Raw genomic sequence first — 27141 nt, forward strand, 5'->3', positions numbered from 1 at the left:
TCACACGCAGCATGCACATATGGCTTAGTACTGTGGAGAATATTTTGGTGGCAGCAGCACTAAAAGCCCACTCACTCCCATCCTGCTCGGTGCTGGACACATCTGGAAGGGACAGTCCCTTCCTCCAGTGAAGATCACAGGAGGCAGCTGGGGAAATACAGCCATGTCATGCACAGGTCATAGCCAGTAGCAGCCAATGGCTTTCAGAAAGGTCTGTTGGCAACAAAGGACCTGTAGCTTTGTGCTGGGCAAGGAGCCTGATGGGGTTTAAAGGATCTTGGCACATCCAGAAAATTAATTTGCTGGTGAACTTGTGCTCCTGAGAGTCATGGGAATACCACACCTGCTTTATAGCATCCCAAGCACATGGATTTAATGGGACCAAAGATGAAGCACTTCCAGTCCAAGGAAGCTGGTCAGGATTTAGCCGAAAGCAGCCCCAGTGATCACAAACTGGCAGAACTGCCAGCCAGCCTCCACAAAGGAGTGGACCTCTTATCACAACATGGACAAGTCACTCAAGCAAGCAGGCATGATCTCACCCCCAGACATGCTGGTGAGGAGCCCTGGTGCCACAGCCACTGCACACTTGTAGGGTTGTGTAGTGATAGGAGCTGAGAAACTCCAAGCTGAAGGCACAAAACAGTGCCAGGAGAAAGTTTGAACAACTACAAGGAAATTCTAAATACCTCAATGCAGAGCCCTCTGGAAAGGTGCCTGTTTTGGGCAGGGGGCACCAGCCTTCAATCTCCAGGCAGAATTTGCTCAGCAAGAGCTTTGCCCGGATTGAGGGTGACACAGAACAGCTCAAGCTGCTTGACAGCATCATGGATGCTTGGAGAGTATCCTTCAGCAGCACATTAGAAAGGACCCATGAGGCTGGCAGGAGTACAGGAGACCATGGCTGCTCTGAGACCCTGGCCAGGGTTTGCACAGTGCTGGCTGGGAGCAGAATGTACTTTTGGGGCTGGGGGAGGTTCCTATACAAGGGACATCCCTTATCAACTGCTGCACAGCCTCAGCCTCCCATAGTGACAAGTTAGAGATAGTTGAGTTTCAGCCTGTCTCTGCTTGGTCCCTGCAGAAAGGGCTGCATTGATTCAGCATCTCCTGATCCAGAGCGTTCACTCTGTCAGTGTTCAGTGATCCACCCAGGAGAAGCACTGAAGATTTCAGCTCTTCTGTTCTCCCAACAAGATCTGCCAACACCTACACCCCTCCAGCTTCCCCCACACCCTTCCTATGGAAGATATCCATCCCAGGGCACCCACACCATGCCCCAGTGCTCCAGGGAACTTGTTGCCTGACCTTACTCCAGCTCCTCCTAGCAGGAACACACAGACCCAGGCTCTCACCCCTTCCCTCTGCCTCCACCTCCCTTTCAAGCAGCAATAAGGTTTCAAGACACACACATCCCACAGTGACTTCACCATGGAGATGGGAGGGTAGAGACAAAGGGGTGAGGAGAGGTCAGTTAATCCCACAGACACCACCAGGCTGGGACATGTATGGGCTGGGGAATAGTTCATTTTAAAACTAAACAGCAGTGAGGTTATTGAGCTCAAAATGTCTTTCTGTGCTATAAACCCCTGGCTCTGCTCCCCCTCCACCCCCCTGATGCTCCCTCTGCAACATGCCTTGCGTTTTGATTATTCCCAGGCAGGACTGGTGACATGACCACACTTGGGGAAATTTGTGCCAACTTTCTAGGAGGGTGCACAACTCAAATCAAACAACTCAAAAGAAAGTTAAGACTAGCTGTAGCTTCCCCAGTAGACACCATGGCTGCGTATCCTAGCCAGGAGAAAAATTAACCAAACAAGGAGACTGAGTCCCTATATACTGAGTCAGGATCCTTATTTCTAGGAGGGTTAGGTCATTTTATAGCTTGTGTGAAATTCAGCACCCCTAAAGGCTCCAGCTCTGGTGAAGCCTCGTGCCCGAGTTCTCCATTTGCACCATCACACTCGCTTGTGTCCAGGCAGTGGGATTCAAACCCAAGCCAAGCAGAGACAGAGCCATTCCTGCTGTTCCTGCACACATTCCATTATGATTTTATTTTCAGGGACTTAAATGTATCAGAAAAGTTCTTTATGCTTCTCCTTTAACTCCACTCTTCACAGGCAGAGCTGGGGAAACCCCAGAGAAACTGCATCACCCTGCCAGGCTTTGATTTTTCATACGGGCTGTACATCCAGAGGACAGATGGAGGAGTGCCTGAAGGTATGACCACCTCACTAAGCCAGAGACTGCAACAAAGTCCTAACACTATAGCAGGGAGTCCCCTCTCCTCCCCAGTGCCCTTCAGTACTTCTCTCCAAGCTAGAGCTGAAGAGCTCCAACATTCACCCTTTTTCATTAGTATCACCCACACTGGACCTGCAAAGGGTGACACACAAGGCCACTTCCAAAAATGGAGAGAGGTCCTACTTTGTGCTCTCAGGGATGATTTCCCTGGGAAATCAGACTTCTTGAGCAAGCCAGGGTGAAGGTGACACACAGTTCAGATGGGAACTGTCCCCATCTGACATGCATGGGTTAGGATACAAAGTTCACTCCACCATGAAACCCTGACAAACAGCACACACCCCACCAAAGCCGTTGTACGTGGCGCACAAACTTCCACCTGCCTTCCCAAAGAGGAGTTACCCAGATACCTGATCTTCTCTTTGCCTCTCATGTTTCCTTCCACCTCCAGCAATAGGCCAATGGCAAACAGTAAAGCCCAGGACTGCCACAGCTGAGAAGATGCCCCGAGACTTCATCACCATGAACCGTGGTGCTCTGAAGGCTGGATACACCACAGCCCGTGAATTTAACTTGTACTACAAGGCCAAGGACACTCGGCGCAAAGGCGATGACTACACTCACTTCAAGAGATCTCTCCCTAAAATACCTGCAGACATGACTTTTGGCATCACAACACGGTAAGGGGGGAAGCTTGAGGCCCTTCTCAGAACAAAATTATCCCTTCCTACCCCCACATCTGCATCTCCCCACATCTCAGCTAGCAGAGTCCCCAAAAGAGAAGTGTCCTGAAGCTGAATAGGCTGCAACTGAGCCACAGCATCACTTCACATCTGATTACACCTGTGTGTTAGATTATCAGCTACCTAAATCTCATCTACATGCCACAACACATCCCCATTTCATCTTTGGCACTAAGGGCTTGGAACCTCTTAAAAGTATGTTCAAAGCCAATCCTTTAACTTAAAGGAACATGAGAAGTTCTAAGTCAGAACGATGTCTTCCCAAGGTCAGAAAGTCAGAGGAACATTTCTACCTGTTTGCACAGGTTGAAATTACTTGGTTTAGTTAAGGCTCAGGTCATGTTTTTTATCCTGTTCTCCCACTTCTTAGTTCATGTCCCTGCATTGGGCAGAAACTGGTAGTACAGCAGAATGGAGGTAAAGAAGTTTATCACTTCTCTCTCAGGCTCCCTCCCCACAGCTGGAAGGGAGCTAGTACCTCCTGCCCCCCAACAACCCCTCTACAGACAGGTACGAGCCCACTCATCCATCCCTTGCAATGCAGCAGGGTGTTCAAGCCTTCTGAGTTAAGTCTTTTGCATTGCAGCATCTTCCAAGAATTTTTATAAACCACCCAGCATACACGAGCCCTTCACGAGGTTCAAACAGGTACAGCAGTGACCCATTTAACACCTCATGTAGCAGCTCCCAACTGTACTGATTTCTCATGGAAAACTGTGCAACTGGGAGTCTGCAGGGGAGAACATCAGCACCTTGCTTTGACTGACTTCCAGGTCTTTCCACTGCCTGTCCTCTGTGGGAGCATGAGGGAGGCTGGAGGACACCACGGTCCAGAAGAGCTGGAGTGAGTCCAACACAAGCAAGTGCTCAAAGCCTCTGAAAGGGGCTCTGAAGCAGCCCTGCCACTGCTGCTGCTGGAGCACTGAGGGTTTTCATGCTCTGTGCAGGTCTGGGCCAGACATTAGGTTTCATTTTAAGAGCTGGATAATAATCACTACCAGAAAAACAACAGCTACAAATTCTAGAGAAAAGACGTGATGAACGGCGCTGGGTATTTTACATGATAGTAAATGGGCTTTGCATATGCAAATTGAATGGATTTTAAAATGGTATTTAATGACAATTTTCGTAGCAGACATTAACATTAATTGCATCAAAATGAAAATGTAGCATTAGCTTGCTGTTAGCTGCAAATGCCCCAGCTATAAAGCTTTATCTTTATCAGGATCAGCCCTCACCGATGTGACAGGGCTGCTCTGCAAATTGCAGGCAAAAGGGCTTTTATGTTGCAAAAGTATCCCCCAACGTAGGCAAAAATCAACATCAATTTTGCTTTATTTCTTCATAAACGGAGGTTAAATGGCTGCCTGGAAAAAGTCTAGGCACGTTTCAAAAAGTTTTAAGGAAAATCTGCAGACCCCACAACAGCAGAAGTAGTGGGAAAGGGCTTTTAATTTAAAGTTATTATTGTGCAACTTGCCTGCTTCTTAATAGCTACCTTTTATGCAGACTGATTGTATTTATCTCTTTACTTTAAAAGCACGTTATAGACAAAATCAAATTACTGGGATTACCAAGGAGTTGTTACAGCCATTTGGGTAAAAGTGGGAATTTAACACACTTTTCCATGACTGGCAAGTTAAAAGATACCCACAATTTGGTGAGCACCCCAGCCTGTTCCCAGTCCCAGCTGACAGGGTTCAACAAGACCTGCCCAGTTCTAATTCACTTGGTTGTCAAAGGATATAAGCTGCTTCTGGTTTTGGACTCCTGTGTGTTTAGCACTGATAATTGGGAAGGTAGCTAAGGTACACACTTGTCTGTGGGCAGCAATGAGTGGTGGCATATGGGCTTTTCCCATGACTTCAAGCACTCACTTGCCTTTAAAAATGACCACTTTGGTAAACATCTCTGGAGCAGTGATGTTTTTCAACATGAACAGAGCCTGCACATCATTCCCTAGCCCAAGCCACAGCACAGACAATATAGCCAGGAAGGCTGAAGAAAGTTGCCTTCCCACCACTCAACGCAGCTGCAAACACCTTGCCTGGTGATGCCGATGCTCTGGGACAATCCCTGGAGCACTGATGCAGACCTTGCTGGGCAATGCTTCTACACAGCCAGAACTGCAGCTGCTGCCAGCATGCAGCCTCAGGGCTGGGCTGCCTCCCTGGGAAGAGCAGCACAGGGCATTATACAGCCCAGACAACCCAGGAACTGTCTCAGGAAGGTTTTTGTGGCCTTGCAGCTGTCAGTGAGTAAAGTGCAGAGGGCTCCTCAAGCCCTGGCAACCTATCTCCAGCCCTGGGCTGTGGTGCTAAAGGCTCCTGTCTCCTGCAGACACTGATGTCAGTCAGGAGCTCTCCCCAGGCTCTCAAGTACAAGGTCTCCCAGCTCATCCCCAAAAGAAACAAACACAAATGCTGTGGTTGCTATTAGTGCCTGATTAATCATGCCCCGGCCCCGCTGCTCCCTCTAGCACAGCGGATCACTCCCACCTCTGCTTCTCAGTCACGGTGGACGTGTCCTGCATGGAGCATTTTGCCAGGCAGCATCAGACACTGGAGTGAGCTTTCTGAAGCTTTGAGGCCTCCTCCCTTTCCTGGGATATTTACCTTCAAAGGTCACCCATACCCCACTATTAATTCCCCACGGGCATCTTCCAGGGGAGAGCAGCAGCTCTGCTTTTTTGCTGATTCCCCCTCTTCTCTCCCTCCCTTTTCCCAGAGAAGTGTTTGCTACGAATCATGTGGCCAGCTTTGTTGTGAGAGTCATAAAAAGAACATTTTTCATCTCTCCTTTTTTTCTGCTCTTGCTCCCTTCTCTCTCCCAGTATTAGACAGAGATTTATTCCCTCCCTGATGCCTGTGGCATTCAGAGCTGGGAGGGGTCAGGGGAGGCACTGATGGGACAATAATAGATAATACAGTGTTTCCCCAGGGTCTTGTCCAGCTCCGTAGCTGATCCATCAGCAGGCAGTGCTCGTGCCAAGGTCAGCGGTAACGAGGATGTGGTAGGGTCCCAGCCTCCCCCATGGGGCATCCTCCAGTCAGGCTGCCCCAATTCACACTGGGTTCTGATCTCTACACGAACTGCCTTGTGCCAGCCACAGTTTGCAAGGAGCACGTGTCCACTGAGCGCAGATAATGGCCACGTCATGGCATACACTCAGCTTCACCTGTCCCAGCCTTCAGCCACACCAAAAACACATCCACTTGTTTTCTGTCAAGGAAAGACCCATCACTGGTGATACCTCCCTTCCAGGAGCTAAACCCATCCTGCCCATGTGTGCTGTGCATTGCATAGCTGTAAAATAGGTGCAGACTAGGATCACAGTCCTCCTGAACCCAAGTCCTAGGTCTTCTCATTTAAAATACCCCCACAGCACAGCACTACTAGTAGGTGTATTTAACCCTTATGCTGTGTATAATGGTACTGGAAATTTGAAGACACAAAGGGTCTATGAAGACCTCCAGGATCTTCACTGGTGTCAGTACAGCTTGATATTCAAGACGTATTTGGGAAACCCAAAAGATGTCCAGACCCACATTTATCCTTCTAACCACCTTTTCCTGATTGAAGTTCATTGTGCACTGAAATTAGTCAATATTAAATTACCATTTTTGGAACTAGAAGAAAGCACAAAGATACAGATGCTGCCTAGAGCTACCCTTCACATCATATTGATTCGCACAAGGTCACACAAGGAGTTTGATGCCAGAGCACACCAGCACACAGGTGGTACCCCAAGCATGGGTTTTCTCCCCAGGAGCCAGCAGTACAGAGCACATCCTGGGCATGACCACACCATCCAGCACTGCCAGGGTTGCTTTTAGAGAAGAGCTTAGCAGTGCAAGCTTTCTAACTCCATTCCATGTCCCAGAATGTATTCCTGGGCACAAGGACAGCACAAGTGTGCCGTTCTCTGCCATCCTACACCTGTACCTCCTTCAAACCCTGCATGGCCATAACCCTGCCTCCAGCGTGCTGCCATCCACTTGGCAGTTGGCCTGTAGGTTGGGCTGACCTTGGGTGTGCTGGCAGGATTTCCCTGGCACTCTGTCATCCCCACATCTCCTGCCGGGTCCCCCCACCGTCTGCCTTCGCTTTGACCGTCCCTTTCTGAATTTTACATCCCATTTTCCTTCTAGCTCCATCTCCTCCTACCATTTCACCTCCCATTCCCTAAAACTGGTCTTAATCCTTCAACAGCTGCTGTCACCATGTTCCTGCTAACTCCCCTCTCTATAGCATTTGGTCACTGCAATCTCTTGTCTCCATATTGTTACAGTTGGCCAAGGGCACCAGTTATCCAGTACCTCCTCTTTTCTTTGTATCATTTGTGATTGTCCTGATGCTCAGTTGACAATTGTCTCACTGGCCTTTAGCAGCTCAGCTGTTACCTTGGTTATCCCTGCAGCTCCCTGGCTTAACTGACAGATCTGTCCTTAGCTTTCACCTTCCCAAGAAGAGAGGTTTCAATGTTCATGCTTCTGCTTTACAAGTGGCCTTTTCACCCAAGTTGTCCATGATGTCTGCACACAGCCAGAGCAAAATTTAGGAAGCTGCCCAGAAGGCACTTAGATATTTTCAGCATCTCTTTGGCACAGAGTGCACAGGTAGCTTTATTTTTAAAACACTTAAAGAACATTTCAGGTCATTAATAACAGCCCTGGGAAAAAAAAAAAGCTAATCTAGCTATAGACCAGCTGCAAAGATGTGTCAAAGAAACAATACTGAAGAGAAGAGGGTGTTCCTGGAAAGAATTCATTAGGAAAAGCTGGACAGACAGGAAAGATTAATATTACAGCAAGCCCACATCCAATCCACCATCACTGGAAACCAGTTTGTAAAGCCATTAGAATCCAAAAGATCAGGGCAAAAGTTTTAGAAAAAAAGTCTGAGCACTCACAAAATAAATAAACACATAACAGCAACTGGAGCCACTGTCAGGCTGAAGGCACCAGAAAAATGCAACCAAAAATGTAAGACTCCCATCGGTTCAGATAATTGCATATCCTACCCAGTTCCACAGCAAAAGGCACTTTGTGTCTCTGCCACCTCTCTCATGCTGCTAAGATAAGATTTTCTATTTCAAGAATCATTTTCTTCTACTGGCAATGTTCCAGACTGGGTATGTGCTCACATCTCTCTGTGCTCATCAGCTACCAGAGAGCTCCCAGCCACATCTGCCTGGACCATGCTGCCTCATGCCCAGGTGGCTGCAGCATCCAGTTGGGCAAAGACCTGTTACCCCCTTTAGAAAAGTCCTGAGCGTACCATGAAGATACTGGTTCTCCTTGAGTGTAGTTACTTACTGCAGTTGTAACAGTTTGACTACTTCAGGCGCCTGCATTTGGCTCCTTCACACCAAACCATGCCCTGCAGTCAGCCAGCAAATGGTTTGGCATGAGGTTCAAGTCCTGCCCATCAGCCAGAGAGCTGGGAAAATAGATCTAAAGAACAAGAGATTTAGATCACGTGTTGCCAATTGGATTACACTGAAGAGGAAAGTAATTTACTCTCTCACCCAGGCTGGCTGCTGCCTGTGGCTTTATCTCCAGCCACTGCAGCTGGCTGAAAAATTTCCACCGAAACTTTCACCACCTCAAACTGCTTCAGACCACAAGTGGACTTTTCCCTGCAAAGTTCTGCATTTGCAGTCTGTGCACTGAAAACCTGGGACAGGGAAAATAACCACAGGGTCCTTTTTTTAATGTGTGTGTGAGAGCAAAGCTTTTCAGCCCTCATTGACATCATCCCCTTTCAAAGGAAGCAATGTTCCCACCCAACCAGAGAGATTCAAGCATGGAATAGAGGTCAAGGGGAAGACCTTGCTCTTTGATTTGTGTTGCTCAGTGCTGGGGGGGGTTTACTCACCAGGATGTTTTGCATTTGTTGGTGGCTGCAGACTGACTGAGCACTGTTCACTCTCAGCCATGGATTGAGACCCCCAGGCAGGACAGCTCTGCCCCATAACCACATCCCACCACAGTTTCTCAGGGGGTAACAGCACATTTCCAGCCAGTAGCCAAAAGTGTTGAAGACAAATAAATAATCTTCAATTAAGGCAGCCAAAGGGTTTCTCCAACCCAAAAAAATCAATGCTAACACACGAATTCCAGCTTGCAAAGCCAGGTATTTAATGGCTAAGAGCTGGCTTGCTACCTTCACTGCAAGACACGTTTCCATGTGTGCATTTAGGACCATTACAAGTATACATCTCACTCTGGGCCTGGGAGGGAACAGTAAAGCAAATTGGTGCTCTTGTAACCATGTGTGCTCCTAAGTACAGCTATGAGCATCTGATAAATCTTTTAAAGTGCGTGTTTACAATGGATTTTATTCTTTTTACTGTTCCACACATACGAGCCCTCTGAGCAAAATAACAGATCCTCTGACACTTAGAAGGAGCCACTGCCTCATTGGCTGCCCACAGTGAAATAATTTATATTGTTATTTCCTCATCCAAATTACAAGGATTGTAAAGAAGCCTCAGAGTTTCCAACTAATCAGTGCTTCAACTGCACAGATCCTGCAGCTGCCACGCAGGTGAAAGACCCACTATTTCAACTCTGAGTTTTCCAGCCCAAAGACTGCCAAAAAAAAAATTGGTCCCTGAGTGTTTTCTACCAACTCTTCTCTTGTTATTTTCTTCAGTGTTTAATGAAAAGTGAGGACAAGTGGAGATCATTTAAAAATGATCTTTCAAGGCCTCTCCGTGGGTTTATTGCTAGAACCTGTTTAGAGGACCATAAAGCTGTAAGGGGCCTATAACTTCACCACATAGTCCAAAAGCTCCTTAGGAAAATGAAGAGCCTTTACATTCATGCCCTGCTTGTTTTGCCATCCCTCCCTTCTCCTTACCAACACTCCCACATGTGTGTGTGTGTGCAGGGACTGCTGGGGCTGCTAATTGAATTCACTCTTGTGAAAGCGTTAACAAATTGTAAGTGACCTTTTATACAAATTTCAAAGTCAAGGATTCACCAGTAGCTTCACATCCCTCTTCTGCCATTCACTGTTATGCAAAACCCACAAACAATTAAAAGAAATAACGAAGAGCCCAGCGGCCCTCTTTCCTAATTAGCTGCAGGAGGCAATGCTTGGGAGTGTGGCTAAGTGCTTCAATTACCTCAACCCTCCTCGCTGCCCTTGTTAGAAGAGACAGGTCCACTGGCCAAAGGGGAACAATTAAGGCAAGGAAGAGCCAGGCAGTTTGCAGGGGGATGCCGGGGCCATGCCGGCTCCCGCACAAGGGCCAGAGCTGTAATCATGCCCCAGATTCCTGCTGGGCTACACAGAGACAAATTAATGGTAGATAGATTGCTAGCTCCAGCCCATCAGTAACCGGGAGGAAGGCAGGCAATGCAGCAGTACAAGGGAGCTGTAATCAGAGTGTTCCTGTGCTATCAGCCCCCTTCCAGGGCAGGGGGACCAGAGCAGTAATTCCTTACTGCTGCCCGCATTGACCATGCCCAAAGGCCCTGAGCAGAATCAGACCCCAACTCAGGCTTTATTTGCTAAAGATGATCTGTGTTGGCAGCACTGAGAAGCCCCACGCTTCAGAGATGCTGGAAACTTGACAATTGGACTTGATGAGCTTTAAAAGGTCTTTTCCAACCTTGTGATTCTGTGAAACCAAACTGGTTCCCAATAAGAAACCACCTTGAGCTGGTGGGAGCTGGTTCAGCTCACCCAGCCACAAGCCATGGGGAAATTTTTTTATGTATACCAAGAAAAGAATACAACAGAGTGGAGGCCCCAAAGACCGATCACAGCTGTGCTGCAGAAACAGATCATCTTAGATGGAAGGACACCAGCAAAACCTTAGGCAAACAAGAGCCCCCAGAACATCATTACCTTGCAAGAAAGGGTTAAAGTTTCAGGATAGGCAGTGGCATTGCATCACTGTTTTAATATCTGAACCACCAAACAATTAAAATGTATGCTTTATCTGTTGTATAAGCCCCTGTGCAGGGCCAGATCCTGCTGCCAGTGAAATCAGAGCAGTGTTTTCAGCACAGCCCAAACAGCTGCAGGGCTGCCAGGGAGTCAATGCCCACACACACATCCTCTGCTCCCTCACTCCACTCCCTGCCACAGCCCATCCCAAGCAGCAGTGGGAAGAGTGCTGCAGGAGCTGTCTGCACTGCCTGGAAAGCTACCTGGAAAATCCAAGGGCTGGAGTTGGCACTGAAATATTTACAAGCCCCTCTGCTTTTGAATTATACAAAAGGCAATCACAAGTCAAGTTTTTACCCTTTTACAACACAACTTAGCCGTCACATTGATTGCCCTTTTTAAGCTGCTATAACCCCCCCTTCCTGAGCAAAAATCCTTTGCATCCACTTTTGCAAAGCACCTTTTTTTTTTTCCCCCCAGTTGGTGTATAAACCTTTGAAAACAAGTTGGAGGGAAGCCTGACAACCTTGAAACCTCAAGAGCAGCATGGCATTGACGGGTGCCGCTCCCTGAGCCGAGTATTATAGATAGATTTTAATTTCATTTTAACAAAATAGCTGTCTCCAGTCGAAGAAGCATCAAGAGGTAAATGAGGACCCATCTTGAGCTGAATCACGTTGAACAGACCTCGGCACTGTCATTGATTTTCTGGGAAGAAAAAAAACGCCTCTGGCTACTAAACCAAATTAGTAGTCACTGATGACCAATTATTTTGCCCCACTGTGAACGGAGAGGCGTACTAAAATTCCAGTTTGTCAGACCCAAGGCTCTCTTCTCAAACACCTTTCAACAAGCGTGTACCAAAAGTCCCTCAGATGGTTCTGACGCCTTCCTGTTTTCAGCAACTTCTCCTTCTCCAAAGTTTTAATGAGCTGCTGCTCTGAGGATGGCCTGCCAGAAAGGGAACCCTTCCCGGCTCTTTGGAGCACTATTTGGCATGGCACAAATCACAGCTGTCAGAATTTATACACACATACACAAAAAAAGTGTCAGCCTAATGTTTGCAAATTATAATTACCATTTCTCTTGCATGTCCCTGGTGCCTTCATTTTAGATAAATCCCAGCTCTGAGGTATCAGCTGCAAAGCACTGAAGGCTCATATTGAATAGAATAGATTTAACTAGTTTGTAGCTCATTTAAGGCCTACACTGTTTTATTTTAATATTGTTAATACTTTATTATACTTTTTAACATTGTTTTTGCAGTAAAATAGCCTATTAGGAGGCTGCAGCTTCTTTTCCAAGAGATCTCTGGCAGGCTCACATACCACCTCGTATAACCAAGTTAGCAGGCGCTTGTCATTTCAGTTGAAAATAGGTCTGTACCCTGACTCTTGAAAATAAATTAGAAAGAGCCTATTAAAGAGACAGGAACTGTTTCAGGGATAATAGTTTTGAAAATGTGCACAGATAAATTTTAAAATATTTAGGAAGCGTCAACATTAGAAGTGGCTCCAACTATTTGACTATAAAAGGAAGCAGCTGATTATTTTTTTTCCACAATTATAAATTATTTGTTGCATCCTATCAGAACTTCTTTCCCTTTTTCCTTTCTGTGGCAGGGTGCTTGTGCCAAAACAAGGAGATCTGAGTTACTCTTGAACGAGATGGATTTTAATCTGCAATAAGCATTTCCAGCAGATGTTTCTCCCACTCTCTCCCCTCAGCAGCCACAGATAACAGCAAAACCCTCCCAGTTCAGGAGTGACATCTGGGCAGGGTGACAAAAGGGAACAGAACACACACGCCGTTCGTCCCTGTCCTTAAGTAACACTAAAGCAAGAGGAGGTTTTCCCAAAGGCCAGCTGCGAATGAGAAATCCTGTCACACAGCCAGGCAGGGCTGATATCGGGGCCAAAATTCCCCATCCCCTCCAATGAGATCAGCATTTGACCTACAAAGGAAAAGCCACCTCACTGAAATTTCTCTGGTAACCTTAGCAAAACAAGCGTGTTACCTGATATCCCCTGCTCTTCCCCCACTTGCCCAGTATTTTCTCTCAAAGGAGGCAGGAAAAGCCAGATGAAGCCTCACGTCCCACAGTCCCACCAGACCTTACGTGTGTAACTAAGCCACACGAGTCATCCCCACCAGTTTCAAAGAGGCTGTTCATGCGTGTATCATTCCAGGCATGGTTCTGTACTTTGCTGGATCAGGACTTAAATGTGATTAATCACACGGCAGGGAAGGATTTCTGAAGAGCATCAACCCAAATGTGTCCTTTCAAGCATTTACTTACAAGCCAGCTGTGGACTAATCAGTCACCAACTGGCTGGTCCACTGGAGATGGTAAAAGTCACCTCCATAGAGATGAGAACACATTCAGCTTCCACAGAAATCAATAATCAAACACTACACACAAAGGCTCAATGTTTTCCTGCGTCCCTCCCTGCTATTCCTGCACACCAGGAAAGCTCCTGACTTGGAGAGGCCAAGGAAACAAGTCCACATGCAAGATGACCACATGCTTGTGCCAGGACCACCACAATTTACACTGTGCCATGAGACTGGAGACCCACCCAGACAATAAGACACTGGACCACAGGTTTGCCACGTTGTTTACCCTTTGCAAATACTTTCCCCAGCTCTGATCAGTGTGAAATGCCAGACAGGAATGGAAGGAGCAGGGAGAACAGATAGCAAAGGGTAAATGTCAGTGTCCTCTTTAGCACCAAGTGTCTCTAGATATCGGTGTGGAGCAGCGCAGCTGATTTGTAAGCGAAGCCTTGAAAAGCCCTGCAGCATGTGATCTATGAAACAGGAGGTCTGCAGAAGGATGTCTCCTCTGATATGAATGCCCCCTTGGGGTGTATATTGCTGGATCGCACATCTAGTATCATTAGAAAACACGACCATAGATTAGGCTGTTTTGAAGCATGTGGTGTGCAATAATTAAGTAATAAAAGTCACCACAGGGGTGAAGGAACAAGAAACAGAAGAGTTACTATTTGCATACACGCTGCTGGCGTTCTCTGTGATCACCAAAGATTCTCCAGACTGCTAAAAGCTGGCTGCTACTGATTTTAGACCTGCTTCTGCCTTGAAGCACCAGCTCACTCCACAGTGCATAGGCTCTCCCCACAGAAAGACACCTTCTGGACCCAGAAGCAGCCCAGCAGTTAGCCCAAGTCCACAGCTTCTTGGCCCAGACAGGCAGGGAAAGCACTGCCTCTCTGTTAGGGAAGCTGCAGCTGAAGGCACTGTGGGCTACAGGTGGGAGCAGAGCTGGGGCTGATGGCTCCACACTGGTATAGGTTGCTATTGAGATGGGTAAGTCCCTCCCCCACCAAGGCGTGCAAGGACCTGTAAAACTTAAGATCAAGACCCTCCACCTTCAAGTGTTTGTTTCCTGGGGAAAAGAACAGCAGCACAACCCAGCAATAAGCTGTGTGCTGTCCTCAGGGCAAGAATCTGACTGCCACCATTGCCCATTCTTCCTCCCACGTTGGCTGAGAAAGTTTGTGTCCTCCCTTGCAAGCAGCAAGGCTCAGCACTGTCAGGCTGCAGCTCTGCCACAAGCTGGTCTGGTTAATGCCAGCTCAGAGCACTGGTCAATAAGCAACTGCCTTTTATTTTCACTGTTTTTCTGGAACCATGGTCATCTGTGGCTCCTCTGCTGCTGTCCCCTCCTGTCAGGATGCTCCTTGGCAACCTCTTTGAAGGGACAAATACATCTGGTCTGTGCAGCTGATGCAGGGCTCAGCATTTGAGGTCCTTCCTGCTGCAGACACATCTACATTGAGTCCATTTTGATCCCTACTCAGGCAGCACTTACTCCTCTCATCAGATCCGTCACTGCATCTGTCAGGAGCTTCTCAGCATTACACAGTATTGATATTTTAATAGCAAAAGCAGTGTTGCTTTAGCAAAACACACTTTGCACCCAGCTCTCCACTGCTGGACACTGCCCTGCTCAGCTTCATTCCCCACCATCAGGTACCAGCTGGGAAACACTCTCCTGGAACAATCACAGGGCTCAAGGTTGAGCCACAGTTTGTGGTGCCCCATGGTCCTCCCAGCACCTCAGGGCTTGAACAGCAGTGGTGGTATGGACCCTGCATGTAGAGCTGTAGGTTGTGCCTGTGTGCAGGCTGTGGTGTGTTAACTGCAAAAGAATGTGGAGTTGAATCTCTTGAGGAAGAGAGTGTTTTCCAGTGCAAGGGTTTAGCCATGTGCTCACCAATCCCATTTTCCAGGAGCAGTGATGGGCATCAGAGATGGGAAGGTAAAGAAAGGTGTTAACCCTGGAGATTATATTGTTGTCTTTTCAATGTTTTCCAGGCCTTCTACTCCCTTTTTTGACCTCCTCCACCACAAATACAAGGAGATGTGGATGGAGCAGCAGAGAGCACGGACAGCAGCCCAGCAGATGGAAAAGAAAAAGGTGATAGTGCCCTAGCAGTGATTTCCTTGCTGTGCACAGCACCACTACCCAGCATAACCCCCACCCTGTCCCACCCCATGATAGAAAGGCTTCTACCAGCCATGGGGAGGACATTCAGCTGGGAAACCATCCTCCCTGACTGCTGGAGGGCTGGTGAAGCCAAAGATTAGCTGCTTCCCAGCCAAGATGAGCCTGACTCTGACCAGAACATGTCCTGTGGGAGTGAGCACTAGATGTGCCTCAAAGCTCTCTGGACACAGGAAAGGGGTTTTTTTAAAGTATTTTTGTATCTGAAGATAAATGCAGGAGTCAAGCAGGCTCTCCAGGGCAGTGGTGCTTTGGCCAAGGCCTTTGAGAAGGCTTAAGCATCTGTCCTGCAGACACCTTTCTAGCTGTCATTAAGCATCTGTCTGCATCAATATGTCTCTAGTCACAGGGTGCCCAGTTAAACTCCTGCCATCAATTAAAAGTGAGGCTCCACTTCTGTAAAAGGCCCTGCTGTAACAAAGAATTTGGTTTCAAATTATCTTTGGTATTTATGACCTGCTCATGCCAGGAGCCCTGCAGTCTATCCTTTGGACAGCATCAGCCCTGCTCAGGTTACCTGCAACAGTGGGCAGAACAATGGAGCATCCAACCAGTGCTGGAAGGACCATCACCAGCCCTGATCCCAGCGTGGTGTGGTTAATGCCAGCACCCACAGCAGTTGTTAGAGCACAGCTCTGTGCTGTTAAACATACCAATAGTGTAATAACATTTAAAAGCAGCCAATGACTGTTTTATTAGTTAATGGCTCAAAGAAGAGTCGAGCTAATATGGTAATGACCAATTTCAATGGGCTTACTGCCATCACAAACGATGCTTTATAGTTGAAGCACAAGAACACAGTGTTCTTAATTAGCAGCTACTTTATGAATACATAAGCCTAGAATGTTGGAAAGTGCATCCCAACCTTATCTATTAGTGACTGATGTTTTTAATCACTAAGTTCCCTCCATCAAGTTCCTGAAGCCTGCAGCCACCAATTACTGAGCTAAGCAACACAAACCTACATCCTAGACCACAGAGCAGAGAGGTTCCCTGGGGTTTCTTGCAGAAACCAGTGTGTTCACCAAGTGCCTGCACTGGTTTGTGCTGGGGCTATCAAGTCCTGAATGCTGCAGTTAATAAAGCAACACACGCTGGACGGCCAGGAAGCACCCACTCCATGGCAGTGGAAGTGGCTTTCCCAGCTAGGGATGAGCTGTTGCTCCAGCTCAGAGCACAGGGCTTGCTGCAGGCAGTGGTCATCTCACTGGGTTGCCATATAAAAGAAGCAGAGCTGGCAGCTGCTCATGTTTTCCTCATCAGTACTTTTAGTTATCAGTTTCATCTACACAGACATGAACAGGTACCCAGATCAGGCTCTTGCGTTCATCAGTTCCAAGTGACTCTCAGCCCCATTCATCCCAGTATCCCCATACCACATGACACCAACCCCATGTATGCCCCAGTGCAGCTGTTTCAGCCCACTCTTGTTTGCCTTTCCTTCCAGAGAGACAAAGTGTGTGAAACCCGCACCACGCTGCTGCGGAAACAGCCGCTGCCTGTGAAGGAGGAGTCCTTCTGGCACCTGCCCCACTTTGAGAAGGTAGGGAGCACTTGGCTGAATGTGGGGACACCTTCTAACCTTGCTCATGTGCCCTGGTAACACCTTCTGCACACAAAGGTAGACACAAGGCCCTTACCTCAGAGCTCCCTGAGACCCAGACCCATAAATGCTCCCGTGCTGGATGTGTTCAACCATCAGTGCCTCTTGGACTTCAAGGTGGGGTGGCTTTTGTAGCCATAAGCCCTGGAAGAGGTAGGGGTTGCCCAGAGGAGGGCTTAATGACTTATTTTCTAACTTCCTGCTTGCATTTTCATGAGCTTCACCAGATGAGCAGCATCTTTTTGTATCTCCCTGTTAGTACTGGGGATGCCTCTGATCTCTGCTGGTGTTCGCACACCTGTCCCCCATGAGCAGGACAGTCCAACCTGCATTTTGGCAGCCTCCCACTTTATCAGCTCTCACCATAACTAATTCAAACCACACCAGATATTTCATGAAGCATTTTCACCCAAAGAATTAAAGATTTCCAGAAAACCTGCACTCTTGATACCTCTCTAAACTATCTGACTGACAATATTCACCCTGAGACTGAGCAGAGGGTCTGGCCAGGTTACAGATGTGCATGACACTTCCTTTAATTGATCCAAGTAAAGGCCAAGGTGAAGATTTCTTGTTCTAGCAAGGGGATCTAAACATCTCCCTGAATTTATCTGCTTATCCTGCTGTGCTCTGGGGTACTTGTTTGAATTGTGTTACCTTTGTTTGTGGTGTAAATTACAAGGAAGGTTCAAGTGAAGAGCTAGGAAGGAAGGGAGAAAAGCTGGGTAAGGGGAATGGGAAAGGAGACACCAGAAAGTCTGAAAGCACCAAAACCCTGCAGGGAGTTTACATGGCCAAAATCATACCTGGCATTGATAGATACCACTGGAAAGAGCCTCTCAGCCCTCCACCCCAGCCCTTGTTCTGATGGGTTTGGGTTTCTAGCCCTGCTGTTGATTTTTAACCGCAGCTTAAAACGATGAAGCAGCCCTGTGACTTCCTGAAGCTAATTTACCTGTACAAGTTGGAGAGTTTCAACCAAGAACTGTGTTTTGCACCACCTTGATGTATTCCTCTTACGTCCTGTCTAAGACTGTCCGATTAGCATATGTCAGTAATCATTTATCCCCACTGCCTGTCAGCACAGAGCTGCTGCTGCGGCTGGTGTCAGGGAGAGAACATGACCGATCGCTGTTAAACAGATTGTGTAAGTCACACGAGATACTGGGGCAAGCCTCCTCTTTAGAGCTCCTCTCACCCCAGACCTTTCCATCACTATTCATTTTTCAGCCTGTGTTTTTTCTTCATGCTCTCCCTTTTGTCTCATCCATGGCTGCAGTTGGGTTCCTGCCACAGCTCTCAAACCTCCAAGCCTTTTCTTCTCTGCCTTTTTTCCCTTCCTCTCATCTTCTCTTCCTCTCCAGGAACAGCATCCAGTAGAGGAGGGACAACTCATTTCATAATCTTTATGGATTTTCTGTATTCCTTACTCCTCCTTGCTGCATTAACCTGGAAGGTTTGCCTTGCCCCAGCTGCAGATCTAACAGGCACAGCCAACAAAAAACTTGGATCAGGAAATTCCTGGCTCAGTTGAGTTTCAGTGCATGGTTTCCTCCACTGAAAATGAAGTTCTCTTGAACTTCCATAAACATTTACTCAGTTAAAAGTAGTAACAACCCAGGGATGATTCCCAAAGACACTTGGGTAGAATCTAAACCATGCTTCAATCATCTGCATTGGGTTCTATGTAAGTGGTGGAATAGTCTTGAAAGAAACTGGCATAACCCTTCAACCAAACCCAGGGACTCCAGGAGTCACCCTGTCAATCTCTCCTTTACAAGGGTGACAAAAAGATGAGGGAACTTGTTCCTGCAGTGTTTCTGTTCTCAAACCTTTCTCATACTCTTCTGTGGGGGTGGATAACTACTTTAGTGGCCTGTGGAGGCCAGCCACTAGCACTGACAGTTTACCAAACCACTGTCTTTAATCCCTGTAATTCATCCTACTACAAGCAGCAGTAGGAAAAGCAAAAACCACAAAACTGTCACTTTACAGGAAGCTTCTTAGACTCCCAACTGCATATCTCCTACCAGCCTGCAGGGACAGTCCCACTCCGGCCACTGCAGAAGATGCTCACAACCTGGGAAGCAATTTTAAGTTCTGGGCAAGAAAATTCAGAGACTCCATTGCCCTGCCCCACTTTTTGGCTGTTTTACCAGAGGAGCTGAGACTGGTGCAGGGGTGTGACACACCCTCAAGCTGCTTATCCTTCTTGCCACTCAGTCACCCCATCATCTGGCACAAGACCTTTCAGTCTGGGATGCTCTGGGATGGGGGGAGGAATGAAGAGCACCCAGCTACCAAGATGGTTGTAATCCAAAGCAAGGGGCAGCAGGAAGAGAGGATTTTGTTCCTTTAGAGCCATAATAATCATCAATTTTTCTATTCCAAACATGAGGCCTTAGAGAACTATAGAAGCTGAGCATGGATGTCATTACTGGCTCTTAAACTGGACTTCCATCCCTACAAGACTGTCTCCTAGCACCCTGCTAGAGCTTGTAGAGGAAGAGAAGACAACAAAGGAGCTTTGCCCTTCCCACTAATTGCCTCTGCTTGCTCCCTGCATTGCCAGGGCTGCATGACATTACATAGCCATCCAGTCAGTAAAGTATGGACAAATTGACTACATTTTCCTTTGGATTTAGGTTTCAGCCCCACTGCTTTAGAATAATGACCCACGCTGTTAAGCTAACCGGGTGATTTACAGGCTCTCCCACACTGGGTGATCGCTCCTGCTCCACGTCTCGCTCTGGAGGACAGACCTGGCATGTGGTCTCCTGGGCCCTCCCGCTCGCCCAGACAAACAGGTCACAGGGAGCCAGCCACATCCTGATGGGCAGTTCATTAGGGAAAGTTGCTGAATTGGAGTATTTATTTATTTTTATAAATCACAACCATAAGTTAACTCCTTACTCACCTCAGCAAGATGCAACTACTGCCCTCCTCTTCCTCAGTCACCTTCCCAAGACAAACGGCCTCTGCCCACAGTGATGTGACTCCCAGGCACAGATTTTGCCAACTCAGGTGGGACTGTGCACCAAGGCTGCATTTAGTTGTGGCTGAGAGTCTACATTCCCTGGAGACTGTACCTCAGGCACCCAGCATGGACGTAAATACTCCTGTCCCCCATGTTCATGGATAGTGTCCCATTCTGGTGCCACACATCATGCTGGCCCAGGCAGAATGGCATCTGCTGTGTCAACCAAACCCTGGAAGGGATGTTGCTGCTAAAATACAGCATCCCCACAGCCCTGCCTATGCCAGCCCAGGGAGAAGCTCCAGCTACCTCCACCTGAACATCCCATAGTCACAATCCATATGGGCAAGTCAGCACTGGCCACTCCACAATAGATTTCCAGAAGGATTCTGGTAGCAACACCTCACACAGTCATGACATAGGACAGAATTCACCCGCGTGTCACTGACACACACCAGGGTTTTTCCTTTGCTCATTAGAGAACCCCAACTCCCACAGCCCCTCAAGTTGGCTTTCCAGGGAGAACACTCTTGTTTACTTGACCAAACAGAGGGAGGAAAGGAAATGCAGCAACTTTGGACACCACTTTTGTCAACATGTGCCGCCTCCCCGAGCAGATGAAACGCGCTGCGCTCGATGCACCATATGAATAAGCGATCAGCAATTGACGAGCAAGTGTTCGGGTACCTTGGCAAAAGACTTAATTTGCAACCTGGCACAAAATCAAAGGCTCTGTCAACGGCTGAGCGGCTCTCCCGCGAACGCCGTGCGTTACCTGGGAAAGCTCTGTCAGGTAAACTTCCACTGAAAGTAATTAGAGGAATCCCCACTGTATATAAACTTTGCAGCAAAATTCTGGGTTCTGGAATTTGATTCTCACCAGGGATCCGATATCTGCTCACAGCCTGATCCTGCCTCAGAATTAACAGTTGAGGTTTAACACACACACACACACAAAGTGTTCTGCATTCTTTTTTAATGCCTTCCCCTCCATTTTTTTTTTGTCTGAAGAGCTGAGCTGACAAGCACGGCTCATGTAATCTTGCAACTGTTGTCTTGTCAGAAAAGCCATAGATTCTGCTTAAACAGCCTGGGCTTGATTCACACAGCACATGGCGGGCTGGCTTTTCACATCCAGTGTTTATCCTCCCAGGTTTGAGGGCAGCAAAACTTCCATGGAGTTGGAGTGCTATAAAACTTGTCTCCTGGGGCCTAAATAGTGCTTAAAGAATAAAGCGATGACTTCAAGAGCTTTGTCACCATGGTACTAGATCAAACCTTCCCTTCAGCTAGGATGTTGGCTGATAAAAAAGAATCGGTGTCACCTGGGGGCTGTTCAGTGCCCCCAGTGACAGGAATTGGTGGGTCCCAGCCCTGCAGTGACAGTCAGTGCTGACCAGCCTACAACAGTCACAACACAAAAAGAAAATACCCCTGGAGGGTTCCAAACGGGCAGAGACCCAGCTCCCCTGAGCACCATCCCTGCACGTGTCCACTACACCACAGCAGAGGGATGCCTCCTGCACCCAGCCTTTCCGGGACTACACACAGTCTCCAGGCCCCAGCCACCATCACTGTTTTGTGCAGATTCTGATGGTTTTCCTGTTTTGACTCACAGCTGAAGCTTCCAGTGCTTCAATTGCTCAAATCACAGCTAAGCATTTCCATGGTCCAGTCTTTCCCAGTATCCCTTTGCTCATGCCCTAAACGCTCAACCTTTCCATGACATTCTAACACTGCCCTCTGCCATGCCCAGCCCTTCCTCATGTCTCCCTCAGACATCATGAACCATCATTCCTCTGTCATTTTCAACCTCCAACATCTCCCAACATGAGATGGTTAACTGAGAGGTGGATTGGGCACTGGCACAGGCTCCCCAGGGAAATGGTCCAGCATCAAGCTTGACGGAGTTCAAGAAGCATCTGGATGATGCCCTCAGTCCCATGCTCTGGCTTGGCTGGCCCTGTGTGGAGCCAGAAGTTAGACTTGATCCTTATGGGTCCCTTCCAACTCAGAAGATCCTATGATTTTAAGAGAACACCACTCCTCCCTGTGCAACTTCACAGCCTGGACCACCTCCAGGGCAGGCTCCAGCAGCATCCAAGCCCTGGGGTCCAAAGGCAGCAAAAGCAACTGCTGGAACTCAGTGCCCATTGCTGTTATGGGGATACTCACCCATGAAGGAACAGATCTGGGGTGCTGGCAGCAGAGTAAAACCACACACACTGTTGGGTCACAGGTGAACACCTACCATTGCTTTCAGTGCTATCTACTGTTTCATACACAGATCCACAGAAGTGCTTTTCAAACGGACTTGGGGTTTTATTCACAGACCTAGTCTGCCTTCTGCAGAGATACTGTTTACCAACAACTTGAAGTAAAACTTGCCTGGCAGGGAAAGGCTTGACATCTCAGAAACACAGGGTCAGTGTAAAAGCTGCCATCTCTGGTCTGACCCAGGACATCTGCTAAGGGGGGCAGTCACCGGGTTCCAGCTCCAATACGTTAATTCTTCTTTACTCACACGATAGCCCAGGCCAAGTGGCCAGTAAAGTCCAGAAAACATCTGTGACCTTTATTTCCAAGAAGTAAAACACACCCCAGATCACCACAGGGCACCAAACACAGCAGTCAAAAATTGCCAGGCACTTTTTGAAACCTTCCTGGGTTTGAAGCACTAAGGACTCTTTAGCCCAGACTCTTGTCCTACATTTATCTACATTCTCAGAATTAAAAAGGTGGAGAGAAAAAAATCAACCCCATTCATTAAACCAGTTAAGCACGCTGCTGCCAGGAAGAGCCACGGTATTTGTAACCCTAATAATCCAACACACACCTCTGAGCACGGCTCATCTTGGACAGAATAACGTCTGTTTTAAAAATACCTGCCTCTCTCTAACTTGTCATGGCATTTGTTGACAACCCTATTGAAAGCCGCTCTGGATGCGGCTGTGAAGGATCTTTCAGCACCTCTTTCTCTTTCCTAGACAGTTTTTGAAAGGGAGGGGGGGTGGATAAAAAAAAAAAGCCATCAATACAGGGGGAAAAAGGCATCAGCAGCCAACATCGGCTGATGAAGCGCCTCACCTGGGCCCCCAGCGCACCGCCTCCAATTAAATCAAAATGGTTTGTTTTTAATGGTCTTTTACACTGACAAGTGGGCTATCATTCCAGGCCTAGAGAGCTGTCAGGGAGCCGAGGCAAATCCTCCGTTGATAATGCCCAATGCTTCCAATTAGGAGCCGAGGCCGCTCCTGGCGCACTAACGATTCCCCAGCCTCCCCCAAGGCCCCTTCGGCGTTGGCTGTTTCGTCTTCCCTCTTCCTCCGCCGCAAATTACTGACACAAAACGGAGGCGCCCCGGTGCCTCCTCACCACGCCGGGCCCCGGCCCTGTTGGATTTAATGAGGCGATGGAAGTTTTTCGCGGCTCTTTCGCTAAATTCTTTTCTTGTTTGACAGCTGCTTGAGTGTTGACCTTATAAAAGATTTAGTGTTTCTCATTATTTTCTGTCAAGCTTTACAAGTGAGAGCTTCACGGAAATCATTTGCATCTCCGCGCCCCGCGCGCGCGGGCACGCCTGGCTTTTGCCTGTACCCAGGCCGCTCAGCGCGGCGTGCGGCGGTGTACACACATCCTACCCCTTCTCCTGTATTGTGGATTTTATTCCCACCCCCAGCCTTGAAAAAAAAAACCCAAATTCTACAAACATGGCACTGCTGGTTTGGGTTGGTTTGGGGAGGGGGGAAAAAAAGGGAACAAAACCAGGCAAGGACTTAAAAGAGCCAGGATTTGTTAGACTCCTGTAAATGAGGGAGGGTTTGAAAAAGGAATAGAGATTGGTTTCCTGTAAAGGGAGCTCAAGAAGGTGTTTTGTCACCCACTGAAAGGATTCGATCAAATGGATGATGGAAAAACTAGGCTGAGGCTAGGGGTGGCTTTGTTGTTAAAGTGAGAAATCGTGCGAGGCTGGGAAGCTGCTTTTGAGCAGGCGGGTGCTGGGAGAGGAGTGGGTACAGCTGCATCTCCCTGCAGCCAAACATGGATCCTTCCAGGGCAGGAGAGCCTGGTGCTGCTGGTTGCTTGCTTCAGCCCTTTTCACGGGTTCATTCTCAACAACTCTCAAGCCATTTCATCCAGCTACATTGGTTAAAGCTTCCCCCCCTCCCAAGGTGACTCACTTTTTCCCTCCAGTAGTAACCTTCATGCTCACATAAAGGCGTCAACAGTGCCCAGCACACACCTCAACATCAACAAGCCCAACACCAACAGTACCTTCATTGTACCCTCTTTACCTTCTTGTATTTCACATGCAATACACCAGCCCTCCATGAACAGACCCTGCAACATACACGTGCTTGCAGTGATGCTTCACAAGTCATCGTTTACAGTCCTCCAATTTAAACCATTACCATAACTGAGAATTAAAATAACCCCCAAATGCATATTTAAAGTTTTAGGGGTGATAACCTTTTTTTATTGCCCCTCTAGTTCTTTGAAGCAAGCACAACATCCCAGCTAGGAACGTCCTGCAGGTTTTGTCAATAACAAATGAAATAAACAGCAAAATATGGCTTCTGATCAGCAGTTGAAAGCCATTGCAGGTCCATCATCCTGCAAGGAAAACCACCAAGCTCATGCCTACAAATAGTATTCCCATCCTGCTACAGCCAGTGATCCTGATCCCTGATTCAGACACAACCCTGGCAAAAGACCCCATAACCACATCAGAGTAATAGTCAAGATCATCAGCTGTCTCTAGAGGAAGTACCTTTGGGTTCATCATTTAAAATGTGAATTAGAAGAGTGAGAGATGAGGATTCATCACTAGCATTGACTTCTCAACACCAGACTCTGTCATAATAAGACCTTTGACCCCAGGACACCCTTATCTTGACTCTAATTACTGACCTGGGACTAATCCATACTTCTCAGATGTCCCTCATTATGAGGGGGCTTCTCATTTTTTTAAAACAGCACTTGTCCCCTGTCCTACACCTGGTGCTTCCCACTTACTCATGCTGAGGGCAGAAGCTGGCATCACTCACAACTTCGTCAAGGGCTCTGCCAATTTTAATCACTGCCCTTCATGACTCAGTGTGACATCTCTCACCTGGGAGCTCTGTACCAAGATTGGAGTGAATAAACTGCTGTTCCCTCCCCTATGGTTTCAGCCCAAGCCCAGCCAGAAGTTTCCCCCCTGCCCAGTTCCCAGCACTGGTGGGCAAGCAGGGAAGGCAGAGGCACATTCAACAGCAGCAGCTCAGCTGTCCATTCCTGCAGGCTCTAGATGCTTCTAACAATCCCAGCTCAAGGGACAAGCCCCTGTGTCTTTAGTGGGAGGTTGAACTTGGCCCAGCTGGGGATTGTCCCTACCAGCTCCCCTGGGGCTGCCCACCAACTGCAGCAGCCCTTGGTCCTCCCATCCCCACACTGCCCTCCCAGAGAGGGGTTATATCACTGCTGCTGCTCAGGAAAAAGCAAAACCATCCAGAATCCTCCATCTGAAGTTAGGCACACAGATGCATATTTAAGTACCCGAACGCCTTTCCTCCAGAGAGGGGGAATAGCTAAATATGCTTTGTTTGTCTTGATTAATGAGATCACTAGCAAGCTTTCCAGGGCAAAGACTGCTGTGTATTTTTACATATGCAAAACCTGACATCCAGCCAGCCTGAGCAGGGTGGGGGAAGCGGGAGGCAGCTCTGCACATCCACACAAGGCAGATACAAGGCTCAAGGAATTGTGTTGGGGCAGGTAAAGCCTGGGGTAGATCTGCTCCGTACACAAGGACACTCACACATCTCTAACTCTGCTGCAGCAGCATGCAAACCCCTCTGCTCACACCAAAGGGCCCTGGGACCTTTCTCCCTGAGGAGGCTTCCCCGTTGTTTATTTGTCAATGGCATTTGTTCACCCCTTTCCCCACCTCAAAGGTGAAGAGGATGCTCCTGTGTGTGCAGGTAGGTCATACATGAGTCCCTGATCCTGAGAGGGGCTTCCCTGGGAGCTCTGAGCCCATCAGTGAAGGGCACAAGTCCTGGGTTGTGGAAAACAAGTCATTTATTTCAGGTCTACCTTAAGGCATGCCAACATTTGAAAGTGTCAGGCAACAGACACACAGTAGTAAGACTTCAGGATCTTGTTATCAGAGCAGAATAAGCATCCCCCAAAGTCAATCTGAAAACTAGTCCTCATTTTAAACAGGTTGTGTTTAACTTCAGCTGGAGCAACACCTCCCACACAGGCAAAGCCCCTTGCTCTAGCTGCCATCTCTTCCCTGCTTGTGCTACAACCTATTTTCTTGGGCTGGCTGCTCACTGTAACCAATCCTCTGTCTGCTCTTTTCCTTACAGGTTGGGCCTCATCTCAGTACTTTTCCAGACAGAGATGCTCGTAAAAAGGCATTCAGTGCCTCCCATTGAGAAGTGCCTGTGAAACACACTCCCCTTCCCCAGGGCACCCAGGCAGTGAGGAGCACAGCACTGTGCTGGCCACCACAGCCCTTAGCACATAGACAATAGGTTTTCTCTCTGGTGTTAAAAAGTTATGCTAATGGAGATACAGCCAAATAAATCATAAACACGAGGAATGATTCTGTCTCAGCCTGCTCTTTGCAACACAATTCCCATTGCACTCAAGGTAACAACACTCACACCAGTAGCAGGGCAGTGCTGGCACCAGTACAGCCCACAAGGAAAGCAGGACAGTCTCCCTCGCTGTCTGCTCTGAACAAATCTATTAAAAGCAGCCACATCCCAGTTGATACTGAGTCTATAGTACTGTGTAATCCACCAGTCCTTGCTTCATCATCAGGTAAGCTGCTCATCACTGCCTGGTTCAGCAGAGCCCTTGCCTGTGTAAAAGCACCCAGACACCTGCTCCAAGCACTCCACCAGAGGCCTCACCACAGAGCAACGCTCTCAGAAATGGCCCCAACCCTCAGAGACAGCCCCAGCCACTTCCAGACTTACCCTCAGATAGCTGCTGGCACCTGACATCCCTCAGGGCTGAGCCTCTCCAAGCAGCTGCTAAACAAACTCAAACTCCACCAACAGCAACTCCACCTCACAACACCCCAACTCCAGCCTGGCCACCAACAGGTGCCAGCAAAGGCTCAGGCAGGTACTGACAC

General features: G+C 48.0%; 1 protein-coding gene across 1 annotated transcript in view; it reads left to right on the top strand.

Annotated features, from left to right (window-relative positions):
• Positions 1 to 26431, top strand: part of CFAP77 (cilia and flagella associated protein 77) — a gene marked incomplete at both ends in the record, with an annotated part of 60081 nt that extends 33650 nt beyond the window's left edge. The window contains 5 exons of the mRNA XM_084272473.1: positions 2124 to 2223; positions 2699 to 2927; positions 15237 to 15339; positions 16874 to 16969; positions 26363 to 26431. Of these exons, the coding sequence (XP_084128599.1) occupies positions 2124 to 2223; positions 2699 to 2927; positions 15237 to 15339; positions 16874 to 16969; positions 26363 to 26431 (597 nt within the window). The remainder of the gene's footprint in view (positions 1 to 2123; positions 2224 to 2698; positions 2928 to 15236; positions 15340 to 16873; positions 16970 to 26362) is intronic.
• Positions 26432 to 27141: the final 710 nt, after the last annotated feature.

This window comes from Gallinula chloropus, assembly GCF_964237585.1.
Source record: "Gallinula chloropus genome assembly, chromosome: 18".
In the NCBI taxonomy this organism is placed as follows: Eukaryota; Metazoa; Chordata; class Aves; order Gruiformes; family Rallidae; genus Gallinula; species Gallinula chloropus.